Raw genomic sequence first — 16,246 nt, forward strand, 5'->3', positions numbered from 1 at the left:
TGAAACTTCAGCTTCCGAGCCTCGTCAATTTGCATGTGATTGTTCTTTTCTAGCAAGTCATCGTTCTCATCGAAAGGCTAGCGGTTTTCGTTAGGGCCCTCAAGATTATAGCATTGCAGTTACTATACTGCTTTTATGCATGAGGAGATTCACACCTTTTGTATTTCATGGTGACTTACCTGGTTGCGGTTGTACTTCCCTGGATAGCGCAAGTCAACCAGGATGAACGTGTCACTCGTGGCGCCGTCCTTGTACTCGAGCTGCCTCTGCATGAAGCACGCACACCGTTCAGGCTATTCGCACAACGAAACGTCGAGGAGTGCGCCTCACCAGCCTGATGTAGCCTTGCAGCGCAGAGTCCGGGTGATCGAAGGTGGCTATGGCCACGAGCTCGCGGCCCTTCCGGGACTCCATCTCGGGCATGATGGTGCCGCAGGCTGAGCGGCGCTCGCCCATTTGGATGACCACCGACTTTCCCACCACGCTGGTGTTGCCGAACAGCTGTAGCTCGGCGTCCAGGGTCTTAAGCGACTCGTCATTCTTGCCGGCCAAGTTACCGTAGCGGTCGCTCAGCTCCACCACAGCGCCCCGGCCATCGCGCACGGCCTTGCAGGGAAAGTGCTGCTCGAGCGGAACCGGCAACGCATGCACATGGTACGCGCTTGCCCGACCGCCTAGTCCGCGAAGGCGAACTTCCACGCGCACATTGTCCTCGGGACTGTCCTGCGACCAGACCACGTAGCCCATGACCCCCTGCTCGGCGGGCAGCCAGCGGCGCACGGCCGCCGAAATCGGGTGAAGAGGCAGCAGAGCGGCACACGCCAGCCTGTCGCCGCGGTGCGGTGGTGCTCCGCTGTCGTGCAGCACCATCGAGCGCTGCAGCACGCTGTTTGGGCCCGACAGCGGCAGGTGCAGGTCCGTGTAAAAGAAGCGTTTGGCGCCCGCCAGCTTGGCTCCCTTTGCCGTCAGGGCGCCCACGGGACATAGCAGAGGGTGCGGGCACGGGCCCGATCCCACTTTGAGCGGGTCGAACACGTCGCCGGCGCTCACGCAGCGCGCCGTCCAGTTGTAAAAGTCGCGGCCCGGCCGGCGCTCGTGCACCTGCAGCTTGTACTGAGTGGTGTCGTTGAAGCCGTACGGGTCGAACTTGACGAGCACGGCAGTCTCCGACTGATGGTCGTTCGCGTCCTGCCGCAGAAACACCTGGCCGGAAACGGGGAAATGGAAGGTGGCCTTCCCCACCACAGTGGGTCCGGGAAAACCGACACGCGCGCACTCGGTTTGGTTGCCATCGGCGCGCGTCACGGATATCCAGCGGCCGATTATGCGACGAGGTCCGAAGAGAACGAGCTGCGGCTCCAGTGACACCGGGGCCAAAAGCTGAATGGCCGGCGCCCCACGCAGCGGTCCCTCACAGTAAGGGGCCGGGTGCACGGCGAAGCTGGCGCCCAGCAGCCCCTGGGCGCGCACCAGCGTCGGCTGGAAGGGGCTCTGCTGGGTGAAGCTGAGCTGGCCGCCGTCCGGGAACTTGGCGTGGACCGTGCGCGCCTCGAGCACACGCAGTGGTGCGCACGCTGCAAACGCCATGGTGGCCTCATCGCGCAGCGCCAAGAAGAGCCGCCGGTGGCCGAGAGGCAAGTGCATGTCGAGCAGGGCGCGGCGCGAACCGCGTGGCGAACCCACGTTCAGGGGCCCGTGTTTGGCGCTCAGGTCTCCCGCACGACAACGTTCGTGCGCGCTGCGTCCGCAGCCGTCGCCGTCGGCACGGTCCGGGTCGTAGAGCATCTGCAGGAAGCGGCAGCCGGGCGCCGCGTCCAGCACGTCGGCCTCGAGCAGCTCCCACGTGTAGCGCGACGAGCGGCCGCCCTGGAAAAGCAGCACGGCCAGCAGCGAGGCGCTGGGCGACGCGAGGAAGAGCACGCGTCCGGCGACGCGCGGACCAGCGAACAGCGCTTCGGCCCAGTGGAGCGAGCCCTCTTCGAGCAGCAGGTTGGCGCAGGCCTGCGTCTTGCCCTGCTGCAGCAGCAGCGCGCGGCCCCACACGCTGGCGGAGCCCTGCAGCTGCAGCTGGTCGTCCTCGAAACTCAGTTCGGTGCCGTTCAGCTCGAGCGGCCCGTGACGCCGGGACAGGTCGTGGCGTGCGCGGCCCAAGTCCGCACACGGCGACGCCGCGTCGAACAGCGCCGGCATCTCGCGCACGCTCCAGCTGAACTCGCCCGGGGGCCCGACGAGACGCACCGTTATGTTGACGCCGGACGGATCGGATGGGGTGAGCCGGACCTCGCCTTGCACTCCTGCCATGTTGAACGGGGCATGTAGGTCCAGCTGGTCACTGGTGCCCACCGCCGAGCACAGCTCGAGCAGCAGCAACAGCAGCATCGTGTTGGACAACACAGTGGGTCACCTGCGCTGTCTGATCGTCGTCCGCGGGCTTCTCTCAGAAACTTCAGTCGCCGACATGGCTTCGCCGGGCCGCGTCATGCCTCTGGAGCGCACGATCTCGCGCTCGGCCGCGGCGCGCTGGGAGAAACCGGTGCGGCAAGGGGGACAAAGGAGGTCTGTCGGGCCCCCCTCTCCGCGCCGAAGGGGCCAACGAGCCGGCCTCGGCGGCGCGGGAGATCCGAAGCTCAGGAATCCCGAGAAAGCGTGCCAGCAGCCTTTTTTCCTCGCCACCTCCGGCCCCAAAGTTCTCGGCCCCGAGGTGGGCGCGCGCCCCCTTCTTTGATGGGCCACTGCCCTTCTGGTGGTGGGCCACTGCCTTTCATCGCAAAGACTCAAGGTGTGTGGTGGGGGCCGTTTCGTGCGTGAGAAATTTGCGTTCATGCATCTCGGCGGCGAAAGTGCCCGCGCTTAGGTCGTCACGGGCACCATGTGGTACGTTTAATTACGCAAGATCTGTTTTACCCTCGTTTCCTAGTACTTTCAACTTTCTAATAAAGCACGGCTTTACCCTCTCTTTTTTTTTCCATGTTACAATAATGCGGTTCGAGAAATTCGTCAGCCTCCTTCAAGGCGTCCTAAAAGGGGAAAATGCGAATGTATAGAACGTAGGAAGAACTCAGGAATAAGTGGTCTTACGTAATAATAATTAAAAAAAAAACAAAGAAATTGATCGGTTCTTTTGGCAAGAATACGTAAACGCTTTGTGTCTGCCTCGTTTGTGCCACCAAGAGTCGGCGAGTAGGCCGCGCGAGACAGCTCTGTCATCGCGTCTCGCGCAAATGATATCGTCCCACACCACACCCTCCCTAGCTTCTTCAAGGCGTGTTTCATAGCCCCAGTGTTGAATTATCCTGAGTGTACACAGCGCGATAGTTAAAGGTTGACGTCCTTGTCTTGTCTACGTCCTTGTCTTATCTACGCGCTGTACACTCGCGATAATGGGACGTTATAAACCAATCTCCTAAATCAGTCACGAAATATTAACACCGCTGGCTACAGTGACGTTGCATCGAACACAGGACGGGGACATGGCGAAGAGTTGAACGAAAAAGAAGGGAACTAACATTAAACTTTCGGAGGCTGGGTGTATCTGCTGCTGAAGAAGTGAAAATCAATAAAAGAGGGCTGCTTCAGCCTCCTCTGTCTATACTATATATCGACACTATAATTTATACTATAGTGTCCATACTATAGAAACTAACTACAGCCTGCCGTGGTTTTTGACATAACAGAGGAAGTGGGCAGATCGACGAAAGATGAGCTGTCAGAACGTCTTGGTCTTTACGTATATGTCCAACGTGTTACAAAAAGCGCGTGCAGTCACTCAACTTTCACACCTGATTTGTTATACGATTGAGGACCGAAACTTGGCAAATTCTTGTAACAAATAATGCCCGGCACATTTCCACAGAGTAGGAAAAAGAAACACATGTCAGAAGACTGCAGAAAACAAATGCAAGAGGAAGCGTTAGCTGCGCGCCTTCAAGTATCGGCCAAATGAAATTTGTTACGTTTGATTTAGAACGCTGAAATCCTGACTGTGACAGTCTGATGTAGTTCTTTTTTTATGGACCCTCAGTTTCTTCATGCACACACGCGCACGCGCACACATATGAATGCTATCAGAAAATTTCAGTAAAATTGAAGCATCTAGTTTGTTACTAGCTCCGAAGCAAAAAAAAAAAAGTATGTGTGGGCCAATATTCCAAGTTTTGATTACGAACCAAATAATACACACTAACTATTCGTGTTAAAAATAACTAGTCTGTTTCTTCGAATATTAAAAACTAACAAAATATTTCGCAACTACCGAATGTTAAAATACTCTTTTCTCCGTTTGCTAAACAAAGTATCCCAAATTATCAGAAGTTAGACAAAGACAAAAGTTATCGAATCCATGCAAGAGCGATATGGGTAATGCAAGGTTTGTTTTCGGTTTTGCGAGGGAAGCCTACATGACAACCTGTGATTTTTCTGTGTAGTCTGTCATTGAGGGTTTTTGGCAATCTATTATGTATAGAAGTTTTATTATTATTTTTTTTACGCTACAACCATCAATGTTTTTCTTGCAATGAGCGCTTTATATGTGTGCCTCCGGACACGTGTACTTCAGCAGGACGAATACTGGGGTGTTATTTGCAAGCGTAATTCCAATGGAGACGAGCACTTTTCGCTTCAATTCGCGGAATGGTTTTCTTTCGACTGTTCTGCCGACGGAGACGAAGAAATCCCGGGTTGTTATACAGCTCCGCTGCAAAACTTGTCAGTCGAACTACTAAGCATATTTGTCGATCTCGGATGTATCCAGCTCGAAAGGGAACGCGAAATAGTATGTATGGACAATTTGAAACATAAGATATGCCTTTCTTAAGCTTATCAGAAAGCTTGGCACGTCTCGAACAATTTTACGGAATCCTGAAAAGCGGAAATTTACCGATCAGTTTCTACAAGGCCCGTGTCGAACGCGTAAAAGTTGACCCATTTCTTCGCGCACGAATGTCGCAAGTCGCTAGGGTTGGTATAATATCGATGAATGATTAATCTATTAAATTAATCGACTAAAAATTAAAACGGTTAATCTTAATCGATGTCCACCTTTCATTTATTCGACTTAATCGGTTAGACCTGTTCGGTTAATCGTTTTCGAGAGTTTTACAGGAATGGCGCTACGATTTAGAAATCGTGCTGGAATGTCAGCGCACGAGCAGTGACTGTGCGGCTGTGTTAGAGCGACTGTCGGCTGTTTTTCCGAGTCCCGTACAGCGATTCTTTCTCCGTGCGCCGAGCCGAGGGCCTCCCCTCTCTTCCCCCACACCGCGAACGCCACCGCGCCCTGGCAATCGAAGGCTTAATATAGAAACCCAGCCGTTGATCGTCGTGCGACTCCCAGTCCGATAAAGACGTGGCACAGCATTCGCGCCTGTTTGGAGCACGTATTTGACATAGCCATGGAGTTCGTGCTGATTCCAGCAAATCTATAGCTTCCGAGCATCTTTTCTCGCATGCTGTTTGTGTGGCCATTCAAAGAAGGTGTCTGTTTCACCCAAACATCCCAGCATTGACATTCATCCCATTTGACATTGCTCAGCTCTGTATAGAAAAGGCCATGTGGTTTAAAATTCGAAACGCGTAATTTTCTTTTACACTGTGTATTTTGCAATTTCTTGCTCGTTTCAGTTGGACTTAACCTTTCAGAACATTTTCTTGGGCGAGTTGGTTCATAATTGACAAGAAAAAGGCAGAACCTCGAAAGGAACGAGGACGAGACGAGGACACATGACTGCGCTTGTCCTGTTTAATCGGCTCGTCCTTGTTTCTTTTGCGCTTCTGTTTTTTTTCTTCTCAATTCAACTCTCACGCTTGCCATTTTTCTTATTTCTTCTCTAACTGTGCTCTACAGGAATACACTAGTGTCATGTATTTTATTTAATTCTGCACTTAGTGCCATTTTATAACATATATTGCTCATATTTTCAAAAGCCACTAGTGATAACTATATTTAGTCTTTAACAAGTTAAAGATTATCCTTCATCAAACCTTTTTACAATTATGCTTCAAACTTGGTTCCACCTCCCAAACGTTAAAATTGGTTCCTAAAAAAAGTAGATAACTGTGTTTCAACCTTCTTTTAAAGTGCCTAGCAAAAAATTTCGATTAATCAATTAATCGATGAAAAACCCTACATCGAACGCGATTAATCGATTAAAGGCTAAAACGATGAACGATTGATTGTTAATCGAATAAAATCAATCGACCATCCCTACAACTCACTCGCGCTGCCGAATGGTCTTTCATTGTACTTGTAACCCAACGCTGACGCAAAAGCAGGCGTCGCCCGACCGCGGGGCCAAGGTGCGGCTCGGGCGCGTCGAAGTGCTTGTTGAGCGTTTTTATTCAGGATAAGACACAAATGCACGCAGCGCGCGGAAGCAAACCAGCCTGCATAGAAATGCTCCGTGCCGCCATCAAAGCGCTCACGCGTGTCCGTTGCAACACGCCGTTTACACGGCCGATCGTCACACGTCGGCAACGAGTCGACCAAGCGGACGGTTGGGTCGGGTTTCGGAACCGAGTCGGTGCTCTGCCTTCGAACCGATGTGTCATCGCTTCTCGTCCGCTTGTCGGCGACTCGCAGGCCCTTCTTCTCCGGTGATGCTTCGGTGACGGCCGCCACCACACAGGCGGTTAGAAAATGACTTTCTGTAGCTTGCAGAACGTCCGGGTCCCTTGCCGCTGATCCTGCGAGAACGAATGAAACGCGTCCAGCGCGGACTGTGGGCCAGCGACGACGCACCGCGACGGGTGTGCGCATAAAGCGTGCAGTGGTTTTGTAAAATACAAACTGTAATGTGAAAATCAGTCCAAGTATATGGATTGAGGTGGGACTCGTTACGGCCGCCTCGCGGAACCCTAAAATGCTGTTCGCGGAAGAAGAAGAAACTTTATTGAAGAATAGTCCGGCAGTTGTTGCTGTGGTGGCCTCAGGTGGCGGCTCCATGCAAGTCCTTGGACTCGGGCGGCATCTTCGGCTTGCCGGACGGCCCAGAGCTGGTCTGCCAGCTCTGAACTTTTGATAGCCGCCTCCCAGCGGCGGCGACGCCTGTTCGCGGAAACCCCTGCTCTACAAGACCCGGCGGCGAATAGATCTTCAGTTCACCATCACATGTCGGGAGCTACTCATTGAAAAGATCGAGTGTCACACACACTATATCTATAAGGCCTTTCGCGTTCTTGAAGCAGCGCGGCGATCTGCTCTTGCCGATATAGCCAATTCGGCCGCCGTTTGCACGAGACATCCATATTTGCAGCGAGCAAACTGAGATGCGCGCCTTGCTCATTTTTCCTCCATAACACGCACTGCCCTTCAGATTCAATGTCTTGTGTGATACGGCCAAAATAGCACCGTTTCGCCGGCAACGAATATTTCCGACGGCGGGAGAAGTGATCGTGGCTCCGTTGGCAGAGTTGGAGAGATGCGGCGATCTACGATCGATACATCGAATGTGAACGGGAGCTCGATACACGCGTAGCGCAGTGCTATTCCTTTGCACGGGATTTTCAAGGGGATGTCACAACTGTCCGTTATATACGATAATTTTGCACCCCCGGATTATACAGATTCGGCATCTACCTATGTCCCAAAGGTAAGAGGTGCAAGGACCTTCTATTTTGTAGCGCGATAGAAGGCCTACCATTCGAAGTGTCTAAAAGTGCAGTGGTTTCTTTGGAAAGTAAGCATAAATTTTGAAACAGTTTTTTTTTTAATCTGCGCAGTCTCTGACTGGACGCGATGACGATGTCATGCCAGTTAAAGTGAGAAACTCGAAGCGCATAGTGTTTCTGTAGGAATGGTTATTATGTGGTAAACGCTGCAATTATTGCCGTAGATATGATAGCCGTCCTCAGCACGTTTTCGGTTGTATAAGTCATCAGTGCATTTTTCTTTTCTCAGTCGCATATCATCTCACGTGTTTCTTACACGCACAGTTTGTGTAGTCGCTGTCTTTCTGTCGGCTCTGCTGCAGGAATACAAGCATTTTATGCGATGTTCTGTATATCAGGCACATTGCGGTGAAAAAATGCCTGCACAGGTGTTTTGACGACGCCGGCAGACCATGGACGCGACGTACCACAATCTCCCTGCGCGGGTTTTAAGCGCGGTGACGGTGCACAGTTTACACTGGCTCACCATCAAGCTATCGCCGCATGTTATTTTACGCAACTGCCAGAGCCAAATTAAAGATATGATTCACCCGCCGTGGTTGCGTACTGGCTTTGGTGTTGCGCTGCTAAGCCCGAGGTTGCGGGATCGAATCCTGGCCGCGCCGGCCGCATTTCAATGGGGGCGAAATGCAACCAACACCCGTGTACCATGCATTGGGGGCACGTTGAAGAACCCCAGGTGGTCGAAACTACGGCGTGTCTCATAATGGTATGGTGGTTTGGGCGCTTAAAAGCCCAGAATTTAATGTTTAATTTAAAAATATGATTCCTTGTTTATGGAATAAAATCATGCTCACGATGCCGTCAACGTGATACACAATCTTCCATTCCACACCACAATCCAAAGACATGTTCTGAGCGGTAGACAATCCCTATAAAAACATAGCCAGCCATGGGTAACAGCACACATACTAAAACTTACACGGGTTTAAGAAAACGAAGCCAGCTCTTCTCTTTAAAAAAAAGTTAACTAATACGCTAGAGCATACGCTAATAAAAGAAAATGCTAACGCTGTTTACTTCGCACAGTTGAGCAAGAGAACGAAATCAAATCCCGAAGCGTGGTTCTGATTCTTTCGTAATACAAGAGTTAAACCAGAGTTAAACCATATATAGTCAGGTAATTTCGGATGACTGAGATCAAACTACGTGTCTGAACAATTTATTTTTTTTTAGTCAGCGTTCCTCGCTTTGCATAAGTGCAACAAGATTTTACCTATAAGAAATAATCCGCCCATGCAGTCCATGAAATCTAATGGCACTGAAAACCTATTAAAGACCGTTTATGAAAGAAACGCTGTTGGTCCGGATATAATTTCACGACGCGTATTCAAGCTTTGCACAGGGCCGCTTTCCATATATTTTACTGAATTTTGAAAATAAAATGTTTCTCTATAGTTATTTTACCATATGAATGGGAAACCGCTCACTTTGTTGAATGGTGACTGAAAAAAAGAAAAAAAAAGATTGAATATTTCGTGACCACAGGTCCATATCCTGACATCAGACACATGCAAAATACTTGAACATATTTTATACAAAGGAATAATGAAACATCTATTTGAACATAATGTACTGATCAAGGAACGACATATGGATTTCGTAAGCGACTGTCTTGTAGAAGTTACAACACAACTCATTGAATTTATTCATGATTGGTATTGATCGTTGATGCCAAGTGGACATGTAGGCAGTAAGGTCTTAAATTTCCGTAAGGCTTTCAATATATCGCACTCACTCACTAAACATTGATGCAACTGTATTTAAATGGATATACATTTGCTTACCTCAAAGAAGTCAATTTTGTTGTTTTGAATGGAAAATGTGTACTGCACGGAATATGAATTTAAATATAGAAAATGTGCGCACCTTTACCAATAATAAATCCCACTATTGCATAAATAACGTATTATCAGAGTCCTTTAATACTTCTCTTAAAAAGCATCAGAGGGCTCCGGTACTATTAAGACAATAATGTAGATATATATAGCAAGGCATAAAATGTAATCGGACTGCTTGTGGAAGCCACATGTCAGTAGCGTACTTACCTAAACCTGCTAAAGCATTGAACTTCATTTCGCGTATCTTGCGATTCTTGCCCGTGAATCTAAAAAAAAGAATAATAATAATATGACTTGTGTAACTTGTATTCGGCCAATTTGGGGGTACAGCTGTGCCGTGTGGAACTCCGCCCAAGGGAGCCTCATCACCGCTCTGGAGCAAATGAAAAACCGAGCTGTCAGGTTCGTCTCGTGTCGGCATGCATGGAAGGAAGCAGATTTGCACCGAGCTGAGCGTTGTTTGGGAAACACTTCCCACCCGACGTAGAAAACTGAGGCTGAATTTTCTATATTTAATATACCATCCATCCTGAAACGTTTCGTATGCCATGATAACAATCAGGTATGTTTTTCGTTTAATTCTTACGGAATCTATATGAATCTCATATAAATTTCGTGTAATGTTCATAAGTACCGTACGGAAAACATACGGAAATATTGAACGGCATATGGAAGGTTTCAGTAGGAGCAGTAAGACATGGAATCAACAGGCGTTTGTCTAAAGGAGCTTGGTTATATGTGAAGGCGTATAATGATCATAATCGTAAAATTTTAAAAGTATGTACCAAACCAAGACGCGCATGTATGCAGACTCCTTTTTTTTTCGTAAACCAGTGGAACAGACTGACTGAAGAGCAAGTGTACTGTGTACAAGGGTATACCGGGTGTTTCAGCGAACACTTTCAATAATTGTTTTAGAATTGTCTGTGGCAGATAGCACAATTCTATAGTCCATGCGCGGGTCTACTCGAAGAGGCGGACACTACTTGCACAAAAAAATTTAACTGCATATAAGCGACTAATAACCAGAAAATTACTAATTATGTTTTTAACATAATTACCTCATGGCAGGTATTGAAATTTACAAATTCTAGCCGGTCAGTTCTCAAGACGGATCCACTTGGAACGAATTCTCAGGATGACACCAGTTTCGATATACTAATTTCCGAACTTACTGGAGAAATTCATTGGCCTTCCATTTACTTCTGTGCTTAAATGTATAAATGACGTTTTGTTAAGAAAGTAAGTGGAACGATAGTGCATTTTCACCGCAAGTTTGATGACGCGTATCTCATAAATGGTGTCATCCACGTAATTATGTTCTAGTGGATATGCCTTACAGTATCACATGCTAGAATTTGTAAATTGCAATATGTGCCATAAGGTAATCAGTTGAAAACTTCATTAGCGAATTTTTGTTAATTAGTTGGTTATGCACTTGATTTTTTTTTTTTTCAAGTAGTGTCCGCCTCTTCGAGTAGACCAGTGCCTGAACTAGAATTGTGCTATCTGCCACAGGCAATTTTAAAACATTTTTGGAAGTGTTCGCTGAAACACCCTGTATATTATTCTGTTCGTAGCTGTAACCACTCTGTTGTAACGCCCTTGGGCACTGCGAGGTAATCTTCGAATAACGAATAAAGAAAGAATTTTAAAGTGCGGATCTGAGCTAAAGCTTGAGTCTCAAACTACGTCTAGATTCTGCATTCATGTCTCGAAGCGACTACGACATGTAGGAGGAAGAAAAGTGCGAAATGTAAAAACCTCGTTAATAAACACGTTCCTCACTGATTCGTTTTCCCGGTCGAAATGTTAATGAAGGCTTACGGGAACATGCGTTAGCATGTTCCCGTAAGCATTTCTCGGAAACTCTGTATTCCCGTGGAACCGTGAAAAACGTATGGTAGAGGGGTTCTAGCGTATACGCATAATTACACCTAACGCCGCTTCAATGGCCTCTGAAAGCAAGAGACCCGAAGCTTTCGCTGTCAGCACAGAAAGTCGTGACTGTCTCGATTACTGCTTGCCCATGCCGGGCGACGAGGCGTCGATGGAGGTCAGCAAGGCGGCGCAAGGTGAAGTCCGGCACACGCGCACCCACCCACGGCATGCGCATTTCCGCACACTTGCAATTCGTACGGTGTCGTGTCGAAGGGCAGGCGAGTACGCAACGGGGACAGGCGTTACAATCCTCCCCGCGAATCGAGTCGGGGACCTTTTAGCGATGCGCCAGTGTATCCGGTGTCACCGGCCACACGGCCGATGATTGAGCCAGGGGTTGCGAGTGGGTGCACTGCCTCCGATTGCCGGCCGCGGCTGCACATATCAGGTGGCGCGCCGCAACACAGTGTGCGATGGATTGCGCGTGGTGGGTGATTGCGCGTCGGGCTGATTAGCTGGCACCTTTTTTTGTTTGTTTGTTTGTCTGCTTCGCTTTCGGGCGCTCCCCTTGTTGTTTTCGAGCTCATCGAGAAGCGCTTTAGGCGTCGCTGGGAGAGCTTGTATAAAACGCTGCCCTGCATCGTGGCACGCCATTGAATTGAAAAGTTCGCCGTGCCGGCATGTGCACGCTTTAATAAGCCTTGCCGCGACGAATGATACGTTCGTGGTGCTCTGCCGCGGCATGCCGCCGAGGCGCGGGCGCGTGGAAGGCACGGGCGCGTGGGAGGCACGTATACAACGGTCGAGGCGGTCAGTGTGGCGGGTGATCGTGATGATGCGACGATGAACTTGTTATACCCGGCACGTACTCGTTGCCCGAAGCCCGCGGGACGGCGTGCAACGCAGACAATAACGGTCGCGTGTATACGCAGACCGTACGACATGCGGCGCCCAGCGGGGACCATCTGTGCAGCAACGATGGCACAAATGTGACAACGACGTTGGGAAACAGCACAGAGCAACGTCGTTGGTGTCAGAGGTCACGTCAAATGGGAGCCCAGGGTGACATATAACGTATTACCCACCCGTAGATATTTTGGGTCTTTTCGACGTGATAGCGGAGGGCAGCGGAAGGCTCGCCAGCTGAAATGAGCAATCGGCATATATAGTGCCCCGTGTCCTGTCTGCTGCTCCATCGAATGTGTGGCACACAGTTCGGTATCTGTGTTCATTACAGCGGCAGTAAGGTCACGTGGTAGACAAACGATTTTGACACCTGCCGGAATGGGCGTGCATTCCCCCTCGCAAGAGAGCTATAGAATGCGTCCATCAGGTAGCTGTGCCGCTGTGCTTTCTTCGCTCCCTGTCAAGCACCGCCTTGACTTTGCGCTTTTGCTGCGTTTTCCTGGCTCAAGGACATTGTTCGTCCCCGGAGACCCGTTGTGTTTGGTGGGCGTGCTCGCTCGCCCTCGCGTGTCTGCTCGCGGTGGCCCATTTCGGATCGCTCGTACACACGCCGCGTGGCTTCACCCTCTGAACCTCAGCCGTGTCCGGACCGTGCTGCGATTCGCAGGCCAACAGGTCGCAACCTTCGGACGTGCGCGGCCCGCAGCGACCATGTTTTTCCGGCTTTCGGGAGATCAGGAAGTGTCAGTCAGCTCGCCGACAGTGCCTTGATTCAGCGGAAGTGAGGTCTGATACGTGCACCTGCCTGGCAAGTGCTTTCGGCATGTGCAAACCGCGAAAAAAAAAAAGATATTCTAATACTTGGAGGTCTAAGAAGTGAAGCCTGGGGTAGCGAGCACTTCTGCCGCCGCGTGTATCGCCGCCTACATGCTGCATGCTACATACATGCGCATACAGGTAAATATACCTGTATACGTTCGAGCTGTCGCGAAGGTGACGGCTTCTTTGTTGAAATGCCGCCATGTTTCGAGCGTGTATGTCGTCGTCCCTGCAGTGATTCGCAGGGCGTGACTCACGGTCCATGAAGCACGCGGGCGAATGACAAAGGCTGCTGGGATGCTTGGAGTGGTGTACGTCCCGCATCGGATTTGCCTTTCCCACCGAATGCACCGCGAGTGTTGAAATAACTTAATTGGTTGGATAGCGCCTTAACCTAGCTACGGAAATAGCAAGAAGCGATCGAAACGAACGCGCGGCAAGGACACTAGCGTCACGCACGTCGCGAGTATTATCTTTCTTTACTTATTTTTCTATTTTATTATTTTATTATTTTTTATATTTTCTGTGAAGTACGATCAAACAAACGCTCAAGCCCGTTTTCTCTTAATATTTTATACCTTAATGATTCTCCGTCAATAATAACGCATTCCGAAGCCCCTCTGCATGCCTACGACACATGATTATACTTCGAAGGCAGTGCATTGCAAGAACTAGAGGCAGAAATTACTCAGCAATAAATATAGAGTTCGCGATTGGGTCATGAGTAACTGGCTCACCGTTAATGTCATGAAAACCGAATACTTCATATTTCATTGTGGAAAAAGTATTAGTCTGCATGCAGCACTTCCATCAGTGTCCGGACAATGTTTATTCGCAGCATGTTTCGTTTAAATGTTCAAGCGTGAAATTTGCGTCACGCACTGGGAAGCCTGCAATTTACCCGGTGTACGGGTATCATGTCTTGACCATTTGGAACTGCACAGTGCAAAACACGGAGCACAAGAGAAGAAGGGGCGCACACACGATCGCTACACTCACAACTAATTTCTTTTATTAAGCTCAAGTTCTGTTTCTTTGCATTATTACAATGCGGTCATGCTCGGGCAAAAAGTGAAAATCAATTCACTCGAGAACGCCCGAGCCCCTGTATACATGGCGTATAGCAAGTATTATATCAAGATTACAATAGACCATAACAGATCAATATTAGTGATTAAAATTTAAAAACAGCTTCACGTGTTAAGCAACGTAATACAGAAGAAACAACTTCACAGTTAACTACAAAACAGGCACGTACCCAGGTAGTGGATCAGCCCCCCTCCCCCCCCCCCTCCCCCCCGAAAAAAATCCTGGGTGCGTGCCTGCTACAAGATATCTAGAAATATAATAGTAGTGACAAAGAAAAATAATCACATCAAGAAGTGCTCTCGCATGTAAACGTATGCTGCATTTTTTCAACATAAATATCTTGGGAGATCAGTTTGTTCAATAAAAATTCAAATACATGACGTAACATTTGTCGTCCATGTTCAGTGCGACAAAACGGAACGCGCCAAGATTCCCTTCTGCGAAATGGATATACAACATTTTTAGTTCTCAAAGACGATATGTTCTTATGTCACAGAGTCGCACTATTTTGCTATCAGCAACGACGTTTTCATGATGGCTTCTCAACGACGAGCCCGGAGAAGGGAGCCAAGTGTCATTTATAGACATTAAAATTGAAATAAATTACCTCTTAGCCGTCTGCTGTGAAAGCGCTCCTCGTAAGCACACAAAGCTTATTGTATGGTCAATTTTGTCTCTAACTTTTGTCTACACTCCTTTAGGATATAATAAAGCTAAGCTTTCTTTGCCAACGTGGCTGCCTGGCTGCTGTCAGGTCGGTCGCTATCTCGGCGAATATATTTGTGGATATATGTATACAAAGCTAACATCTGCATGCGCTGAATAAACGTACCAGCGAACAGGCTGATATAACCGTTGTATGCTCCCCAAGTATGCGCAACTCTGTTCCGCGTAACAAAAAATATAACTTCTTTCATGAAACGTGAACGTGAATAATCCAGAATGGGTTCTTTGCGAAATATGTAGATTCCACGCGTCGTGGGAATCGATGGCATGCGACGCATTCTGCAGGTATGTATAGACGGCTATATCCAGCATCGCTTAGGTTTCTGCATAGTGTTAGCAGATGGAGCAGCGTGTTTGTGTGTGTATGCAGTGGGTCACGGCCGCTTTAAAGGCACACTAAATGCGAATACTAATTCGACGTGGACTGTTTAAATACCGTTCCAGAAAGCTCACAATCCCTGTTTCGTGCCAAGAAAAGACTTAGTTTATGGGAAAACCACATCTCAAGGGTACGAATAGCTTTTCCGAAATTCACATCTCCCTCCACCCAACCGGGGGAGTGGTGACGTTGCATACGCCATCACCAAATTAAGGGGCTTCAGCCATCACCACCCTGCGCTGTCGCCGGTGAGTAAAACGGCGGCCGACAGACGGCGGTACCGAGCCAAGACTGAGCGGTGGATTCGCCGCTGCAGCTGTTGTTTGGTCAAGTGACGTAGACCGTTCGGGCATCTCGCGACATCACGTGGAAATTGAATTCTTTGCTACTTGCAGTTGCTGCGAGTGTCGCGAGCCAGCAAAACCAGTGCAGTACTACGCGATAGCGAAACTACTGAAACGCGAAAGCGTGGACGCCGCAGAGTCGAGCGAAAACGAAACCTTTCGACCACCCATGTCGTTGTCAAGGGTAACTTCAATGAGTTCTTTTTTTCTGAAAATGAAATAGAACTGGACAAGTAGCATTTTATTTCATCTTATAATACAATACAATGATGTTTTCGGCAACGAGTAGTTGAGTACTAGTGACAGAATTTAACTGAGGAGTGCTTTCGTCATCGGGCGAGTGCTTGAATGCCGCGGGAGAGTCTCTAATCATGTCCTGCATTTACCTCAATTTCTCGATTATTAAGACTCGGTTCGCGATAACATTGACACCTCAGAAATTCTCGGGCACTAACCTATCACCTTAGCTTGGCTTAGTAGTTGCCTTTAGTGTCCCTTCAAAGCGCACAAGTGGTAGCGTGTTGTGCCGAGCATGTGATAAAGCGGAGGAATTAATATTATGCGTATTGTGCTACAATGTGAACAACTCGGCATTC

General features: G+C 48.9%; 2 protein-coding genes and 1 long non-coding RNA gene across 5 annotated transcripts in view; 1 reads left to right on the forward strand and 2 right to left on the reverse strand.

The window, feature by feature from the left end:
• The window catches only part of LOC135907893 (uncharacterized), a 63,310-nt gene extending 60,749 nt beyond the window's left edge, over nucleotides 1–2,561 (reverse strand). Inside the window, exons 1-2 of the mRNA XM_065439647.1 lie at nucleotides 331–2,561; nucleotides 180–266 (exon numbers count right to left, since the gene is read on the reverse strand). Of these exons, the coding sequence (XP_065295719.1) occupies nucleotides 180–266; nucleotides 331–2,379 (2,136 nt within the window). The 5' untranslated portion in view covers nucleotides 2,380–2,561. The remainder of the gene's footprint in view (nucleotides 1–179; nucleotides 267–330) is intronic.
• Nucleotides 1–16,246, forward strand: part of Mettl4 (Methyltransferase like 4) — a 107,087-nt gene that overhangs the window by 45,142 nt on the left and 45,699 nt on the right. The gene's annotated exons all lie outside the window — the stretch shown is intronic.
• The window catches only part of LOC135907902 (uncharacterized), a 71,726-nt gene continuing 61,796 nt past the window's right edge, over nucleotides 6,317–16,246 (reverse strand). The window contains exon 2 of the long non-coding RNA XR_010566152.1: nucleotides 6,317–6,681. This is a non-coding gene — a long non-coding RNA (uncharacterized lncRNA). The remainder of the gene's footprint in view (nucleotides 6,682–16,246) is intronic.

This window comes from Dermacentor albipictus, chromosome 1 (assembly GCF_038994185.2).
Source record: "Dermacentor albipictus isolate Rhodes 1998 colony chromosome 1, USDA_Dalb.pri_finalv2, whole genome shotgun sequence".
Classification (NCBI taxonomy): Eukaryota; Metazoa; Arthropoda; class Arachnida; order Ixodida; family Ixodidae; genus Dermacentor; species Dermacentor albipictus.